The 18,631-nt window shown below is 42.3% G+C and overlaps 1 protein-coding gene across 1 annotated transcript in view; it reads left to right on the forward strand.

The window, feature by feature from the left end:
• Nucleotides 1-18,631, forward strand: part of LOC126412570 (lactase/phlorizin hydrolase-like) — a 176,053-nt gene that overhangs the window by 127,198 nt on the left and 30,224 nt on the right. Inside the window, exons 12-15 of the mRNA XM_050082214.1 lie at nt 3,749-3,921; nt 10,507-10,640; nt 14,525-14,659; nt 17,408-17,530. Coding sequence (XP_049938171.1) covers nt 3,749-3,921; nt 10,507-10,640; nt 14,525-14,659; nt 17,408-17,530 — 565 coding nt within the window. The remainder of the gene's footprint in view (nt 1-3,748; nt 3,922-10,506; nt 10,641-14,524; nt 14,660-17,407; nt 17,531-18,631) is intronic.

Raw genomic sequence — 18,631 nt, forward strand, 5'->3', positions numbered from 1 at the left:
AGATGTCGAGCACAGTCTCCGATTGGTTGTTGTGTTTTTGGCGCGCAATTTAAACTACGTTGGAGCAAGACAAAGACAAAAACTGAAGAAGCTGCAAAAAGGTGGAAATTTAAGGAGATGGGACCTGCATAATCTGACTAAACCAGAGGTTGTACAAAGTTTCAGGGAGAGCATAATGGAACAATTGACAAGAATGTGGGAAAGAAATACAGTAGAAGAAAAATGGGTAGCTTTGAGGAATGAAGTAGTGAAGGCAGCAGAGGATTAAGTAAGTAAAAAGACGAGGGCTAGTAGAAATCCTTGGGTAACAGAAGAAATACTGAATTTAATTGATGAAAGGAGAAAATATAGAAATGCAGTAAATGAAGCAGGGAAAAAAGAATACAAACGTTTCAAAATGAGATCGACAGGAAGTGCAAAATGGGTAAGCAGGAATGGCTAGAAGAGAAACGTAAGGATGTAGAGGCTTATCTCACTAGGGGTAAGATAGATACTGCCTACAGAAAAATTAAAGGGACCTCTGGAGAAAAGAGAACCAACTGTTTGAATATCAAGAGATCAGATGGAAACCCAGTTCTAACCAAAGAAGGGAAAGCAGAAAGGTGGAAGGAGTATATAGAGGGTCTATACAAGGGCGATGTACTTGAGGGCAATATTATGGAAATGGAAGAGTATGTAGATGAAGATGAAATTGGAGATATGATATTGCGTGAAGAGTTTGGCAGAGCACTGAGAGACTTAAGTCAAAACAAGGCCCCGGGAGTACAAAACATTCCATTAGTATTACTGACAGCCTTGGGAGAGCCAGCCCTGACAAAACTCTACCACGTGGTGAGCAAGATGTATGAGACATGCGAAATACGCTCAGAATTCAAGAAGAATATAATAACTCCAATCCCAAAGAAAGCTGGTGTTGACAGATGTGAAAATTACCTAACTATCAGTTTAATAAGTCATGGCTGCAAAATACTAACGCGAATTCTTTACAGACGAATGGAAAAACTGGTCGAAGCCAACCTTGGGGAAGATCAGTTTGGATTCCGTAGAAATGTTGGAACACGTGAGGCAATACTGACCCTACCGCTTATCTTAGAAGCTAGATTAAAAAAAGGCAAAGCTACGTTTCTAGCACTTGTAGACTTAGAGAAAGCTTTTGATAATGTTGACTGGAATACTCTCTTTCAAATTCTGACGGTGGCAGGGGTAAAATACAGGGAGCGAAAGGCTATTTACAATTTGTACAGAAACCAGATGGCAGTTATAAGAGTCGAGGGCCATGAAAGGGAAGCAGTGGTTGGGAAGGGAGTGAGACGGGGTTGTATCCTCTCCCCGATGTTATTCAATTTGTATATTGAGCAAGCAGTAAAGGAAACAAAAGAAAAATTCGGAGTAGGTATTAAAATCCATGGAGAAGAAATAAAAACTTTAAGGTTCGCCGATGACGTTGTAATTGTGTCAGAGACTGCAAGGGACTTCGAAGAGCAGTTGAACGGAATGGACAGTGTCTTGAAAGGAGGATATAAGATGAACATCAACAAAAGCAAATCGAGGATAATGGAATGTAGTCGAGTTAACTCGGGTGATGCTGAGGGAATTAGATTAGGAAATGAGACACTTAAAGTAGTAAAGGATGATGGTCGAAGTAGAGAGGATATAAAATGTAGACTGGCAATGGCAAGGAAAGCGTTTCTGAAGAAGAGAAATTTGTTAACATCGAGTATAGATTTAAGTGTCAGGAAGTCGTTTCTGAAAGTATTTGTATGGAGTGTAGCCATGTATGGATATGAAACATGGACGATAAATAGTTTGGACAAGAAGTTAATAGAAGCTTTAGAAATGTGGTGCTACAGAATAATGCTGAAGATTAGATGGGTACATCACATAACTAATGATGAGGTATTGAATAGAAATGGGTAGAAGAGGAGTTTGTGGCACAACTTGACTAGAAGAAGGGATCGGCTAGTAGGAAATGTTCTGAGGCATCAAGGGATCACCAATTTAGTATTGGAGGGCAGCGTGGAGGGTATAAATCGTAGAGGCAGGCCAAGAGATGAATGCACTAAGCGGATTCAGAAGGATGTAGGTTGCAGTACGTACTGGGAGATGAAGCAGCTTGCACAGGATAGAGTAGCATGGAGAGCTGCGTCAAACCAGTCTCAGGACTGAAGGCTACAACAACAACAACAATGTGTTACTGAGCTCAAAGCCACCTCACGAAACTGAAAAGAATTCTGTGTATGTGAGAAACCGATCTCATTCATAAGCAAATAAGTAAGCAAGTCAATAATTTCACGCTCAATAGACTTGGTTAGTGCGAACTACTTGAAGAAAACGTAACTTTATATGATGTACTGGCAGAAACAGCAACACGGCAAGACTCCGTAATGGCTAAAAAAGTTCTGTTAAAGACTAATTGGTTTGATAATCGTGACATAGAATGCCAATGAAACACATGACTCAACATTTAAGTACTGAAATTTTAGTTATGAAGGAACTTATCAAAGAGAACTATTATAGCCTCTAATATGAAAATTCATTTAATCTAATAACTTGCATGGTACAGTAAATTAACTCAGATCCATCAATAGAATAATTATCAAAAACTTGACTGTGACAAGGGTGAAGGAATGAACAATCTAATGAGCAACGAATATACATTGAAAATAAATCGAAGAAAGTCGAAAATAACAAGAAGTAGCAGAAATAGGAATACCGAGAAACAACATTAGAATTGTGCTCTAGGAATGTAAGGAATTCTGCTGCCTAGGCATCAAAATAACACATGACGGACGGAGCAAGGAGAACATCAAAAGCAGACTAATACTGGCGGAAAGAGCATTGCTGGCCAAGTCTACTAGTATCAAACGAAGGCCTTAATTTGAAGAAGAAATTTCTGGGAATGTACATAGCGAAACACGGACTGAGGGAAAACTGGTAGAGATAAGAATCAAAGCGTTTGATGTTTGGTGCTAGAGACGAATTTGAAAATTAGATGGACTGACAAAGAAAGAAATTAGCTTCTCCTCAGAATCGTTGAGGAAAGCCGTACATGGAAAACATTGACAAGAAGAAGGGACAGGAAGATAGGACATCAGTGAAAACATCAGGGAATAACTTGCGTGGGGAGCTGTAGAGGAAGAAAGAGACTGGAATACGTCGAGCAAATGATTGAGGACTTACTTTGCAGCAGCTACACTGAGATGGAAAGGTTGACACACGAACCACATGAAACCAGTCGAATGACTGATGACTAAAAAAGAAAAGGAATCTTTGCAGAACGTCTTTGGAAGGGCAAGGGCAGTTTTACATGATGGTAGTAGCTTTCGCACATTACATACCACCACAGACAGTACTAATATATTACAGTCTCATTAGGGATTAACAGATCTGTCTGACTTACGACTTATCTGAAGATTAACTGAGCCGCGCCTTCCTTATGTATGCACGCGGTTATCATCATACTGGGACACACCCATTCAAAACAGGTTTAGAAATCTTATCAAAGTCTTAATTTTTATTGTTGCTTTCATGTGGGGTACTGTTTTTCTCAAACAAGGTGCTGAAAACATACTAGTCATCTAGAGTAATAAATTTTAATCCTCTGTTGGAAATTTTCCTTGAGATTCGCATTGTAGGGATAAGCAGGGAGATTTTCAGCTAGGTCCTGGTGTCTGTTATCATTTGAGCTCACGCATGTATATAAACACAGGTGCTGTGTAGAACTGTTATCGCAGTCATCCAGGTGAAGAGACCTGAAGATGAGGCGAACTCTGGTACCTGTGGTGGTGGCAACCCTGCTCTGCCTGGCGCAGGGGGTGCCCGTGAAGTCATCCGGCAGACCCGCCAACCAGTTCCCAGACGGTTTCTACCTGGGCGCCGCCACCGCTGCATACCAGATAGAGGGCGCGTGGAATGAGGATGGTGAGTAGCTGCAATTGGAGCACGTATCGTGACGCCATGTTATGTCCATCGGTGTTGCCCCAGAATAACTCACGTACCTCACTGTAGTTCCTCATGAAATGCTGAATAGAGAGGTTGAATCTGTGAAGATTTTTCAAACTTTCAGGATTGATGAAATTTAAATTTAGCAGTTTCAGGTATGGGATGCTAGTCCGGAAACGACCGAGTGGAAAAGTACAAGCGAAACTCTACTCAAGTTCCATCTTAGCCTCTCGCAGTGTTGCAACTGAGGGTGGCTCAACTTTCGAACTCTGAATATGACTTACAGAATTCTCGCTTAATACTGCCAATACCTTCAGTTAATTTCCCCTGTTGATGGGTTAGTAACGATTCACGTAACTTGATGTCACAGAGACCGAAAATCCTATGGTACAATAACAACGAATTTCATCTACCTGCAAAAGTTTAGAAAGCTGCTGCATTTATAACAGTTGTTCGAAATAGGGTCCCCCAGTGTCAATGCAGGTGTGGAATCGTCGCACGAAGTTCCGTTGTAGTCCTTCTAATACTCCCAGTATAGTCTGGACAGTGTCACAGGCAGCGAGAATTCTTCAGAATTTTTCCCAGGAGATACTCTTTGGACTCAAGAGGTGTCTCATATACAGCACTTCTCACGTGACCCCACGAGAAGAAATCTTATGGGTGAGATCAGGCCTGCCCACAATACAAAACTTCCTCTGCTTATCTACTTTTCGTGGAAGGTCTAGCCTAAGTGTTCACAAACTCTCAAAGTGATGTGGGGCACAATCATTTTCGAACTGTTGTGACCAGGCGAAACTACTTTCGTTTGGCCACAACTATTGATTCTTTGATTGCTCAGCGAGAGGGCGCATCAAACTAGAACGTATGAAATATTGGTTAACTTCATTACATAAATGAGCAGAAGATTTACTTAACTTTGCCACACTTCTTTGCCACACGAGTACTGAATAGCTTACGACTGCCATGATCTAGCAGAACGTCACTTGATGCACTAATTAACAAAACTGTTTTCCTGAAATATAATGTATAATCTTGAGAAAAGTGAATGTCCATCTACATCTGCATCTACATCCATACTCCGGAAGCCACCTGACGGTGTGTGGCGGAGGGTACCTTGAGTACCTCTATCGGTTCTCCCTTCTATTCCAGTCTCGTATTGTTCGTGGAAAGAAGGATTGTCGGCATGCTTCTGTGTGGGCTCTAATCTCTCTGATTTTATCCTCATGGCCCCTTCGCGAGATATACGTAGGAGGGAGCAATATACTGCTTGACTCTTCGGTGAAGGGATGTTCTCGAAACTTTAACAAAAGCCCGTACCGAGCTACTGAGCGTCTCCCCTGCAGAGTCTTCCACTGGAGTTTATCTATCGTCTCCGTAACGCTTTCGCGATTGCTAAATGATCCTGTAACGAAGCGCGCTGCTCTCCGTTGGATCTTCTCTATCTCTTCTGTCAACCCTATCTGGTACGGATCCCACACTGCTGAGCAGTATTCAAGCAGTGCGCGAAGAAGCGTACTGTAGCCTACTTCCTTAGTTTTCGGATTGCATTTCCTTAGGATTCTTCCATCTGAAACTTCACAGACACTGTCCTAATCGACCTTGATGAGTGCTGAAGCTGAGGTCTCGAACTGGGAGGCTTCTTGCTAGCGCGACGCCATATTGACCTCGTAGGAGTTGCCGCAGAGCTGATAGCTGAGGCATGATCTTCTGAAGTGCCTCCCATATCTCGTTGCGAATTGCAGCGAACTCTCGGTAATGTCTATGGTATCGATGCGTGTTATTGCAACGCGATCTCTGTGCAATGCCACAGGAACCACATCCATTGACGAATAAATAAGTGAGATATGTTCCACGAACCTGGGTGGTATGTCTCTGATAAAAACTGTGTACGCTGGTACATTTGAACATAGAGGAAGAAATGATCTTAGTATGTAATCATTGACTGCGTGAGCCCACACGTTAACTGATACACAACACTTAGTAAGGTCTTCTTCAGCTAAGTAATCGTCGAGATTGTCTGCCCCACAATCTTACAAGGGAAACTTCTCATCGCACTCCCCTCAGATTTAGTGGTAAGACAGCCCAATGGATAGCTCGTCAAAAACCTATCACAGATCAGGCAGGAAAACAGGAAGAAGGTGTACTGAAATGTGAAAAAAAGAAGCAAAATCGAAACAGTGATCGATCTAAGCTCAAGATGTCCAACATCAAATATAGCACATTAGGAACTTTCTCTTAGTTATGTGGTGGTTGTGTTGGGCGGCGAAGGGGATGACCTGTGTTCAAATCCACGATAAGCCTCGTAATTTTTTTCCCACAAAATCATAAACTATCTTCCAGTGACTGACGTCCCCGTTCGCTGTATTCAGATCTTTGTCTGTATCGTGGTGCAACGTCCGTTTGCAACAGCGAGGTGTAAGGGAAGGACCTCAAGACGTACGTACCTCCTGTTTGTTGTACACAAGTACAGCGAGTTATGATTCCTGCGTTCCAGTTCTGAAATGTCGACTCATGAATTCCTTTGTTGTAACGTAGTCACACACATTTATTTGTTGTTTTCATTTCTGTGAGAGGTCTATGCGGCATCTCGCCAGCTGTTACTATTCGTCAAATTTATTTGCGATGGTAATGTATTCTTACCGCATGACTCATATTCAAAACCAGTGTATAGTATGACAGTCACGAAGGCTACGGAAGGAAAACACACAAGTCAATGACCGGACAGAAAGTTTATAATTTTGTGAAAAAGAATATGTACGTGCGGTGCAAGTGAGATTTGAACACGAACCTCCCGCTTTGCAATCCAGCATCGGGACAACACAACCACGACGCTGTGTTTCTTGGTAATGGCTCGATGTTTCACATCTTGAAATTGGACAGTTGACTGCTTGATCTGTATTCAGTCTATTGGACTGTTTTGTCACTAAATCTGGCGGGGCGCCTTAGCTGAAATCCCTTCTCCATCATCGCTAAAAGTCTGTAACATCAAGAAGTCGCCCTAGCACTACCTTGGGGTATATAAACATAATAACGTTTAGTATCAGTATTTTATTTTAACATTGACAAATGTTCAATGTGGGTTCACTGGACGTAGGAGAGGACAACATCCAGAGTACAGTCAGATTCGTTGCGAGTGTGTCTGGAGCTACACCATTCACCGCTGCTGCTAAGCTTTATCGCAATTAATCCAGGTTGTTTGAAGCGGGTGTACATGGACATGGATGGAATCTTTCGCAAGTCCCTAAAAAAAAAAAAAAAAAAAAAAAGAAAAAAAGAGAGAGAGAGAGAGAGAGAGACAGAACACATATGGCAACATAAGACGACTTTGGTGGCTAGTGGTGCAATGCGAGATTCCGTACACTCCATAAGATCGATCCCTAGTCGAGGAAGCTCATCGTGAGGGGGGGAACTCCTCTTGCCACTGCAGTGATTGAAAAACCTCAGCATCGCAGTTGTTAAAATATTGCGTGCCATTATTGCCGTGGTGCGATATATTTCTTGCAGAATCTGCGGACATCACCATGTGAGGGGGGTTGTAGCTTCCATGAATGTCTGGTTCACGGCCTGGCTCGCTGTTGTCTGTAGTAACAGGCGTGACATGTTTACAAAACTCGAGCTCTATTGCCCAAAGGCGGCTGCTATCTTCTTTTATTGCTATAGTCCACAGAGGAAGACCGGTGCACGTCTTCTTCAGCATCGAAATACAGATACCATTCGGTTTTACACACACTCCTTTCCTGTATGCCTTGCTGAATTAGCACTCCTGGAAGGACGGATACTGTAGAGAAATGGCTTATCCATAGCATAGAGGATGTTGGCACAGTGAATTTTTTACTATATAGTACGTGTGGACTTCCCTTGAAACAACCTGACGAAATAAAATTGCATGGCAGACTGGGATTCGAAATCAAGTCCTTGCTTAGGAGTCAGTTAGAATACTGGTTCTATACAGTTTTCAATGCCATGGAAGTTTCACATTAACGGTGCTGTCATATTTCCATACTGCAAAGCCTTCAGCTTTGATTAATTTCCTTAAACACACTTTCTAAATAGCAGAGCGTTGTCTGTAGATTTTGGAAGAGTGGAAAGAGATATTGGAAGATTGAAAACTGAAAGTTGTGAGGATGGAAAAGGAGTTGCTGGGTTGCTACTACTGTATCAGCAAACGTAGGGTATTCGACGCCCAGTCGGACAGATAGACAATCTGATCAAAATTACCTGCACTCCGCTATGTAATATGAAACTGATCACTAAATGTCACGAGAGGGGATCCATCAGTACAACAGGTGGCGAGCAGTGTTGTGTTGTCAGTAGAGGAGCAGTAACAGCACTGGATGTCACCTGAACAACGAATCCATCAATGACGTTTCAACCCTTCTAAGGCTGCCTACGTCGGCTGTTGGTTATATGACTGTGAAGTGGAAACGCGCAAAAGAACAGCTGCAGCTAAACCAGGAGCTGGCAGTCATCATGTACCGAAGGACAGGAACTGTCGAGAATTATAGAGGATGATTGTGAAAAGTCATGGGGAGGAATCACTAGTGAGCCTCAAAGAACTTGCGGCAGTCCAGCTGGCCCAATGACAGTGCATAAGCGGTTGAAAATGATGGGGTAAATTGTCTGTGCAGCTCCTCGTCAGCCACACATTTCTGTAATAAATGCTTGAAGTGGTGTAAGGAGAGACGCCACTGGGCAGTGGATGACTGGGAACAAGTGGTGTGCAGTGGTGTGTCACACTATGAACTGTGGCAATCATATCGAAGTTTGTGGGTTCTGGTCAATGCCTGAAGAACACGTGCTATCTTATGTAGAGACAACAGTGAAGTACACAATTGGTGTGGTTTCAGTATGGGGTTATTTTTCCTGGTTAGGGTGGGGGTTGCCGAATAGCGTGTAAGGAAATTCTAAATTCGGAAGGATATAAACATATTTTATGACACTCGTTACTGCATACAGTAGAGGTACAGTTCGGCGATGATGATTATTTGCATCAGCGTGGAAATGCAGGCAGTTATAAAGCAGCACTAGTGAAATAATGGTTTGTGGACAATAATATTTCTGAAATGGACTGGCCTGTCAAGATGAGTTTGAATGCCGACTTTTCTCCAGTCCCCAGCGTCCATCATCACTACATACTCTTGCTCGGATTGTTGAGGAAAAATACTCTGCCGTTCCTCGACAGACATTCAGACACTTCATTGAAAGGGTTCCCAAAAGAGTTTGCGGTGGAGCAATACTGACAAGTAGCAGCTGTTGTAGTGGGCATTAACTGTTATGGGAACTGATTAACCTTTGCAACCTGACAGAAACAGGTGTCATTGTTATTCACACGTGTCGTCCAAGTGTCCTGCGTATTCGATGCTCTGCGTTGTCACAGATTGCAGCCCTTGTCCAAATTTGTACTCTGAATGCAGAGCGAGCGAGAGGTCACAGTTGTATCCTACCGTGCCAATGCAGGATGCACAGAAGTTCTCAATGTCTAACAACTTGGTTTCTTGATGATGATTTCCCAGTGTAGAAGCAGCATGGTAGACATAGTGTCCGCCTCTCTTGTGTTAGTTATTTAGTTAGCTAGTTTGTTAGTTGCATGTCCCATACATCAATTGAACTATTATCTAAATGATGTGGAACCAATCAGTTGACAGAAAACGTATACATGATTATCTTTAACATTTAGGATGTTAGCCTGCAATGAAAGCAACTAGCGATCGGGCTAAGGCTCCCTGACAATCGAATGAGGAGTCGAACTTCAACTCCAGGGATGAGAACAAGTTTAATTAAAACTCCTACGCTCTACTCCAACCATCACGTCCCGAAACACTTCATTCGACTCTCGATGTTGGCGCGCCAGAGGCGCACGAAGTGCTTCGTCTGCATTCCATCACAATCTACTGATGTTAAAATAATGTGATGAAAAGAATTTGAATCTTGTGTATGATCTCTTAACAGTTAGAATTTAACTGTGAAAGAATGTTGATAAATGAAAGCCGTCCATACCTCACCCCATCACTTACGTCATATCAGGTAAAAATAACCTTTCTAATTACTAAGTCAGGTGTGAGAGTGAACGCTATGGCTCACAGAGCCGGTAACGTCACAAGTTAGAGCTGTCTTGAAGGCGAAGAGTGGACACATCTCACATTAGTGTCAGCTGGTATGTCTCCGGATAATTTCGATCGAATAGTGCAGTTACGATCTGTGAGTAACGGTCGCTGCAGTACGGTCACCGCCGCAGAGCGAAATGCACACTAGACACTTGTCAATGTTTTTTGCGGGGACACACAGAAAAGACCATGCCTCTCCTAAAGTTGGTATATTGCGACTGTGTTACTGTCCTAATAATGCTGATGAATCGCTTGGGCTATGGTATCTATCCCATTGTGCCCTAGATCATACTTAGGTATAATCAATAGGGAGTTAGTGGTTTGGGACTGTGGATAAAGTAAAGGCAGAGAGAGCTGGTGGAAACCTGTCGAGAATGTGCTATACCACTGGTGCAAGAGAGGTATTTTTAAAGTGCAAGGGCCATGCTGGTGGGTTAACGTTAGACGTGTTGTGTTCCAGGGAAAGGAGAGAGCATCTGGGACCACATGCTGCACGCACAGCCCAACCTGACAGCAGACGGCCAGAACGGCGACGTGGCGGCCGACTCGTACCACAAGTACAAGGAGGACGTGCAGCTGCTCGTCGGAATCAACGTGAGTACCGAGGCTGACTGGTGAACATGTGGCACCTAATTCATGTTCGATGACAGGTGGTTTGTGATGGGCCTTTGATGAGACGCTGCATAACTAAACATTTCTCAGAATTATAAAACACACATTGCTCTGTTAGCTAATATCGTCACGGTGCTGTTCCATTTTTCTTCTCTTATCCTCCGACTTTCGACAAAAGGAAATAGGACAGTTATTTTCAGTACTAGCTGAGTGCACGTGTTTAGTTACGAGTATAAAGCGTGTAACAAAACGATGTAGAAAACTTGGGCGAATTGCAGAGCTTGTCTTGATGAACAATTTCAGGATCGTAGTCCATGCATAATGTGTGTGATTCAGCGACCAAACGCAACGTTCAAGTTACAGGGGGCAACAGCCGCTGTGGCCGAGCGGTTCTAGGCGCTTCAGTCCGGAACCATTCGCCTGCTACGGTCGCAGGCTCGAATCCTGCCTCGGGATGGATGTGTGTGATGTCCTTAGGTTAGTTAGGTTTAGGTTTAAGTAGTTCTAAGTCTAGGGGACTGATGACCTCAGATGTTAAGTCCCATAATGCTTAGAGCCATTTTTGGGCAGGGGCGAACGTCTGCTGGTAGACCATTCCTTCTACAGCAAATTGTAAGGAATACTGCTACCTTTATGTTTTAACGTATCATTATTGTAGTCGTCACTTGTAGCTGGCTTCTGGAACTTTCGAAGCAGAGCCTACCTTTTCTCTGAGGGCGCATTATTGTCTTGCTGGTGTATGGCAACAATGCCCTGGTGCTAGTGGCCACGCGCCATCTTTGTGTGCGCAAGAAAGTCGTCGTTGGGCTTCTTTATGGAGCAGTCTATTGCACCCCCACCTCGGATTAACAGAGTGAAAATACTGACAGCAAGTATAGTTATGAGTTGAATGTAGTGCGTCGCTTCGTAGGAGAAAAGTGATTGAGTGATTCAGTTATTTCGTGGAAAGGCGCGCGTGATTAATTACGAGCTTTGTACTTGAAACGATGTCGTTTTGTGAATCAGTAATTTTCGTCGAGGAGCATATTGATGGTAGGACGTTTGTGGAAAAGCTTCTGTGATCAGTGATCAACTGTTTACCTACTGTGGAAACGCAACGTAACAAAGGCTACTTCAGAATGAATGCGGAACCAGCTTAACTGTTAACACAAGACGGGATAAGTTTAGGCATTTTTTGGCACAAGCCGAAGTAGTTTCACTTGTACTATTATTGTTTTATAGTTACATTTTCCATTTTTTTACTGAGTAACACTAATATTTGGAGCGTATAAGACAGATGGGTTCGAAACAGGCACATGGTCAGATTTATTTCGTAACTTAACGTGATCTAATGTAAAGCTACCGTACTCGAGTACAATAGTACGATAGCTGCGAAGATTACTGAAAAATAGGTTAAAAGACTTTAGGAGTTTAAAAAAATGTTTGTTTGCACTGGGGATGGACAGTATTTAACGCAAGTGTTGCAAGCCGTATCTATTAAGCAAATAATACGCTCCACACAGCACCTTATTAAAATTTTGGTAGGTTAGGACTGACCATTAGCAACGTGCGTTTTTATTTAATAATGTGGAATATATTAAATTATTAATAGCATTAAATAGGAAAACACTTTCTAATGTTAAGCAAAATTATATTTATTTGGTCGCAGGGTGGCTTTCGGCTCTTTAGGTCATCATCAGGAAACAACTGAATGTCGCAAACACAGATAAATGACGTGCGATTCATGCAGATACCATTTATACAATACATACTAAAATGAGGACATGTAGAGTGCTTACATAGAAATGTATTGTGTTTTCTATATCACACAGAGGTGGTTACATTAGCTATTTGAGGACTAGTTTTTCACAGCCGAATAGACGAATTCTAGGCTGATGTCCACGTCCACCTTCAGTTACACTATTTGCAAGCGTTTGGAAACGTTCACATATTTTTACATGGATGGCACTAACTGCAGACAGCTGAGGTACACAAATTCCGTTCAGAGGAGTAAAGGGGTGCTGACAGGAAAGGATTATGTCCAAACATTTAAAAATGCCGGATGGGTTAATTAACATGCCAACCCCATGTAAATATGCGATAAACGCAAAAGACTAATCTCGACATCGTTTTACCTAATGTTCGTCTACGAAAAATTATGATTCTATTTTCAGACGTTTCTCTGGTCGCAAATACAAACTTGTTTCTGTAATACGACCCTTTTCGTCCTATTGAAGTACGGTCATTTTGCTGTACGTTTCGAATAACCAAGAAGAGAAGTATGTGATGTAAAAAGTCTGCTTTTGAAATCCAGAATTTTTCTTAATTTGAACAGACGAAACTGTTATTCGGCCTATGTTGTCTTGACGAAAACGCTTGCTACGATTGGACGGTTTCCACACTTTCCTTCTCAAAGCGTTCATCCAGATAGAAAATATAACGTCAAATGGCACAAATAAAACCACTGCAACTAAAGGTGAAGAGAAATACTGAAATTAATGTATATCAATGAAAGCATCTTCTGAACGTGTCCACTTAAGAATGAACTGTGAGTCATTTACACTTTAGCCTGTAATTAAAATACTAAGTACACCCGTAAATGACGCGATATGGCATTTTTGAAAAAACACTTCCACGAGAAGCTAATGTTTATGGCAACTATCATAAAGGACGTTGGATTCTAGTTTGTGACGTCATGCCAACTCTTCTTATTTTACTTCCATGCCTATTCAACCAAAAACTTCTGGCTTCCATGGAGATATAGCTCCAAACACGTTTCGGTGGAAGTGTTTTGATAAAAAATACCAGCCTGTTACGAACTAGTCGTTCTGACTGTAGTCTAAAGTATAAAGGAATCACAGTTCATTCGTAAGTAGACTCCTTCAAGCGATATTTTCTTTTATATATTCGAATGTTGGTTCTACTGTTTTCTTTTATTGTAGTGGTTTTATTTCTGTAGTTTGACTTTAGATTTTCTGTCACTTCAACTCAAAGAGCACTCTAGTTGAACGCTGTGAGAAGGAAATACTGCAAACTGTCCAAGCATGGCAATATACGTTCTCTGCATTTTCGGGAAGAGGATATGGGCGGAACAGTGGATTGCAGAAGCAGCCTTTTCATGTCACATGCTTCTCTTCTTCGTCATCTAAAAACGCAACAAAATAAACTTACCTTAATGAGGAGGGATGCGTAGTATAACTGGATCAAATATACCGTTAAGACGAGAAAAACGTCTGAGAATACCTTTCTGACACGGTATTATTCTCGAAAGTAATGTAATGTTTAGTATTTAAACCAACTTTTACGTGGACAAGACAGAAATTAAGAACAATAAGTACATGTTAACAGTAGACTACTAATGTTGAGGGGCTACTAATATGGCGGCGCCGGTTTCAAAGCAACGTATAACGTAAGTCTGTAGCGCCTCCTCTCCTTATTACAGATATACCTCTATGGACTTCTCTGGCCTACGACCTCTCTGCCTACCCACGGAACCAAAGATCTTCCGTTTTTGAAGCCCAGCGCAAAGTGGAGGGAATCTGAAGGCTGTTAACTGACTGATATACTACTGCTACTTATTAAAGGCATAAAAGTGCGGGAGAAACGTGCTTAGAGATACCAAGAAATTCTTCTATTCATACAAACTTTTAGAAACAACTGGAGGATTAATATTTCATTTTATGAAACAAGTCTGTCCAAATCTTGCCAGACGTGTTTCAATCCTACCAAAAGGGGCCCTAACTACGCACAACACCAAATAAGCGCACTTTGATCTTCTTCTTTTCATTTGGTATCTATCACTTTCTTCGATTTCGCATCCATTTCGCTCAATGCTTGACGTGTGCAACTAGCTGTGTGCTACAGCTGTGATTTCTGTGTACCTGCAGGCGAACTGCTACCGGTTCTCTCTGAGCTGGCCTCGCATCCTCCCCACTGGAGACACGGACAACATCAACCAGGCGGGTATCGACTACTACAACAACCTCATCAACGAGCTGCTGGCCAACGGGATCGAACCTATGGTGAGTGCGCTACCAGATACAGACCGGCGAGCACCACTTTGCAAACTCATGTGATAACTTACGTACATCATATCTCGTACTGTCGCCTTCTAACAAACAGCGTTTAATCAAGAGACAACAACGTCCTTCTTCGTTCAGTGAATTCCGAAAGAAAAGTCCGTTGTAAGTGCTGCACTCCAGCGACCACTATTTTTCAAACACAAATGGTGATTACGTAACGTCTGCGTCGATATCTCGCCTCCTCATCCAACAGAGTGTAATCAGCATACATCAACAATATACTGTTTCAAGAGCTTCGCGTCAGAACACTGCTACATTCTTTTGTCCGTCGCCGAATCCCGAAAGAAAAACTGGACGGTTCGTACCTACACGAGAGACGGACGAACTACAATAATTTATCCATTTTACTGGACGGAGACCTCCGTGATTGTGGATTATATTAAAGAAACACAACAACAAGCAATTTCTTCTATATCAATATGTGTCCTGCAAATGCCTTGTGCTAAATAACAATTTCGTTTATCTACTACCCTTCGTGAGGTGGATATTTTGTTTATTTTGTATATTTGTATATTTTGTTTATCTACTACACTTCGCGAATTGAGAGCTTACAATTACAAAGTGTACTAGGTAAACAAAACTATTATTTCTATTTACAGTTCACAACTCATGAAGTGTACTAGATAAAATTGTTACAGTCTGGAAAAAGCTGGCTTCTTGCATTTTGGGATCCTGAATGTGGAGCTAGTCACCACTTAGAAACGTAACCTGTGTGGAAATACTCTCCATGCCACTCATGTTCGTTTATTTTGTTAGCACTTTAAAATTGTTCCTCGGCAGAGACATAACAACCCTTGACAGATTACAAGGTGCCTGCTGGTAGACAACCCCTTTCGACACCCGACTTGCGCTACACGGCGGTCCGTCTGGCTGCCATCTTCAGGTGCGGTCGCTGAGTACACAAATAACCTTTCAGACAAAATGAAGAACAGGAAGATCCAGTTTTTATACGTTCATCTCCTCGCTAATGGTATCTTTAAGGTTTTATTGTCCCTGCACCAGGTCGCGATTATACCCCGATCGGGAAACGTGCAGAATGTTTAAAAATACCTTAACTGTTCTTAGGGTATCTCGATCTCGCAAGGTCTTAGATATGGCAGGTCTAAGCTTTTTAGTTTTTGATACTAGGTCTACAACTTTGCTACTGTCATTCTTTCTCAAAATTCGTAGCTTTTTTGTACAAAACGCACAACGAATTTACGATTCAAACTACCGGCCATCGTTGGGTACTACTTTCCACCATCTTTCTGGCACCATATGAACCCTGTGGCTCAAGAACCAGGTTTCTTTTCAGGAGATTCATGAATTGATTCAATTTTGAACTTATCCATATGACTGGCACTGCTGGTCAGCTAGGACGTGTGGATTGATCGAAAGAGGTAATGAGGGAGAGCAATGTCTGGAGAATACGATGTGCGGGATAGTAATTACCAGCTAAACGTTTTGACGGATTTTGAGACATGGTGTCCAGTATTTTCAAGCTTTAAAACCACCTTTCATGTCCATCGGTGTATTGTGGTCGTTTGTCTTTCAGTGCTCGGTTCAAACGTTTTCGATAACCATCTCCTGTGATTGTTTCCGTTGGTTTCAGTAGCTTCTTAAATCATCCCTCTTCCAATGCCACACCGATATTCGACTTCAGAATCACTGTTCTTGAAGTGTAGAAATTATTCTCCGCACATTCTTTCATTAACAGGTGCTTACCATAGATCATACACAGCACTTTATGAGCCTCATCCGCAGAATTCTTCGTGTTAAAGTAGATATGACGACAATTAAGCTCGTTTGTTGACATGTTCAATCGGGAACAACTTTCTGATGGAATCACAAATCTACTAATATGAAGATGGCGTTGTATTTACAAATGACAAAGCTTATTGTACGAGACTTACGACCGACCATCTGCAACCCACTTGCCGTTACTGCAATCTGTTGTAAAACGGAGGAAGCAAATTTGTAGACGTTACAGTTTCTCATAAAATAACATAGATTCTTAGAGGCTTGCTCTCAGCTAGGCATCGTTGTAGATCGCGAACGAAGCTCCAGCAGCCGGTTATTAAAAGAAAAGCTATTGTAGGTGCCATCTTGACTGAGAGAAGCAGTTTTATCAGAAACGAGGAATAACTGTCCAGATTGTGGGATAAGTAGAATTTATTCCGCGCTTAACTTCTGAACTAGCATTGGCTGAATCAGAGGAGAAGAACATCCGTGTATGCTTGGATATTTTTAGTGAATAAAACAGAGAATTTTATAGCGGTATTTTCAGTGCCTAATGACTTATGTAAGGACTGACTGGATCATACAGTACAACTCAACGTGGGAAGGGGTCTTTTATTTCTTTAAAAAATTCTGATATGGTTTTCTCGACACTGTTGATGTACCTGAACGGTTTCATAACTGCGAACTGGTAACCAAAGAATAAATAAAAATTTTCGTTAAATTATTACCACTACACAGCTTCTCCGCTCTTTTGAAGGAAAAATAGGAATGTTTTTGGCACTTAACACAGTTAACTTTTCCGCTCTACAAATGTTAATCAGAATTCGGTGTAGCATATCTCTCTCTGACCCCACTCTGTGTTGACGACACGCACTGCATCAGCTACGGCAGTGGTTCCCTCTTGTCTCGTGTATTTTTTTCTCTCCAACTTTACTATTGGACATTAAACGTGGCCGCATCTGTCCACAGATCACGCTGTACCACTGGGACCTGCCTCAGGAGCTGCAGAAACTGGGCGGATGGCCCAACATCGAAATTGCCGACTACTTCGTCGAGTACGCTCGCATCGCCTTCGAGAACTTCGGAGACCGGGTGAGTTGCTTCACCTCCCTCTCTCCGTCGGTCGCAGAAGTACTGTTATCTGAAAACTCCTCCTCCCACCTATGCCCGAGAAACAACAAAAAATTAAGTCATCAACAATACCACTTGGCACTAGGTAAACTGCTAAGCAGAATATTTCTGTCGTCTTATGCAGTTTTGTATTGGCATAATCTTATTCCTTTCGGCATCAAATTCACAAGACGATGACTCTCATAGTGGCCACAGTGTTCCAAGGAAGAGTGGCAGGACCCTCGCAGTTTTCAATGTACTTAAACGATTTAGTAGAAAGCGTCGGAAGTTGTTTAAGATCGTTCACAGATCACCCGGGTGTCTGCAAGAAAGTAGCAACACCAGAAGACAGTATCGACTTGCAAAACGACAAAAAGAGGGTTGATGAATGGTACATGGACTGGCTGTTGACCCTGAACGGAAATAAATGTAATAAACTACTTATGCGAGGTTTGGAACTTAAATAACGGCGACTATCTATTCACAACCGATACAAAAGAGTTACATGTTTGCACCTGTTACTGTCCTTCAAAGTAGTCACCAGCGCTGTGTAGAACCCGTTGCCAGCGATGTGGAAGGCATACTATACCGTTATAGCAGAGCCTGTTCTGTTGATGGTGCGAATGGAGCGGTGTACTGTCTGTCGAATCTCTGGAACAGTTCTGAAGCGAATGCCACGAAGTGGTTCCTTCATCTTAGGAATCAAATCAAAGTCACAAGGACTCAAGTCCGGTCAATATGGTGGATGATACAGAACTTCCCAGTCCCATCGACCGAACAGAGCAGCCACAGCTTGCGCCGTATGCACCCGTGCATTGTCTTGCAAAATAATGGGTTGGTTGCGCAGAAAATGTCGCCGATTCTTTCGCAAAGCTGGTCGCAGGTGATGATCCAAAAACGAACAGTAATACTGTGCGTTTACGGTCTGCCGTGGAGGAACGTAATGGCTTAGGATAACACCATCACAATCGTAAACGAGAACCACCATAACTTTCACCATACTGGCGCTCTGATGCACTTTCGACTTTCCTGCCGATCCACAATGACGCCATTCGTTGGATTTGCGTTTCAGTTTTGGCTCGT

The sequence above is a fragment of the Schistocerca serialis genome, chromosome 7 (genome assembly GCF_023864345.2).
Source record: "Schistocerca serialis cubense isolate TAMUIC-IGC-003099 chromosome 7, iqSchSeri2.2, whole genome shotgun sequence".
Lineage (NCBI taxonomy): Eukaryota > Metazoa > Arthropoda > Insecta > Orthoptera > Acrididae > Schistocerca > Schistocerca serialis.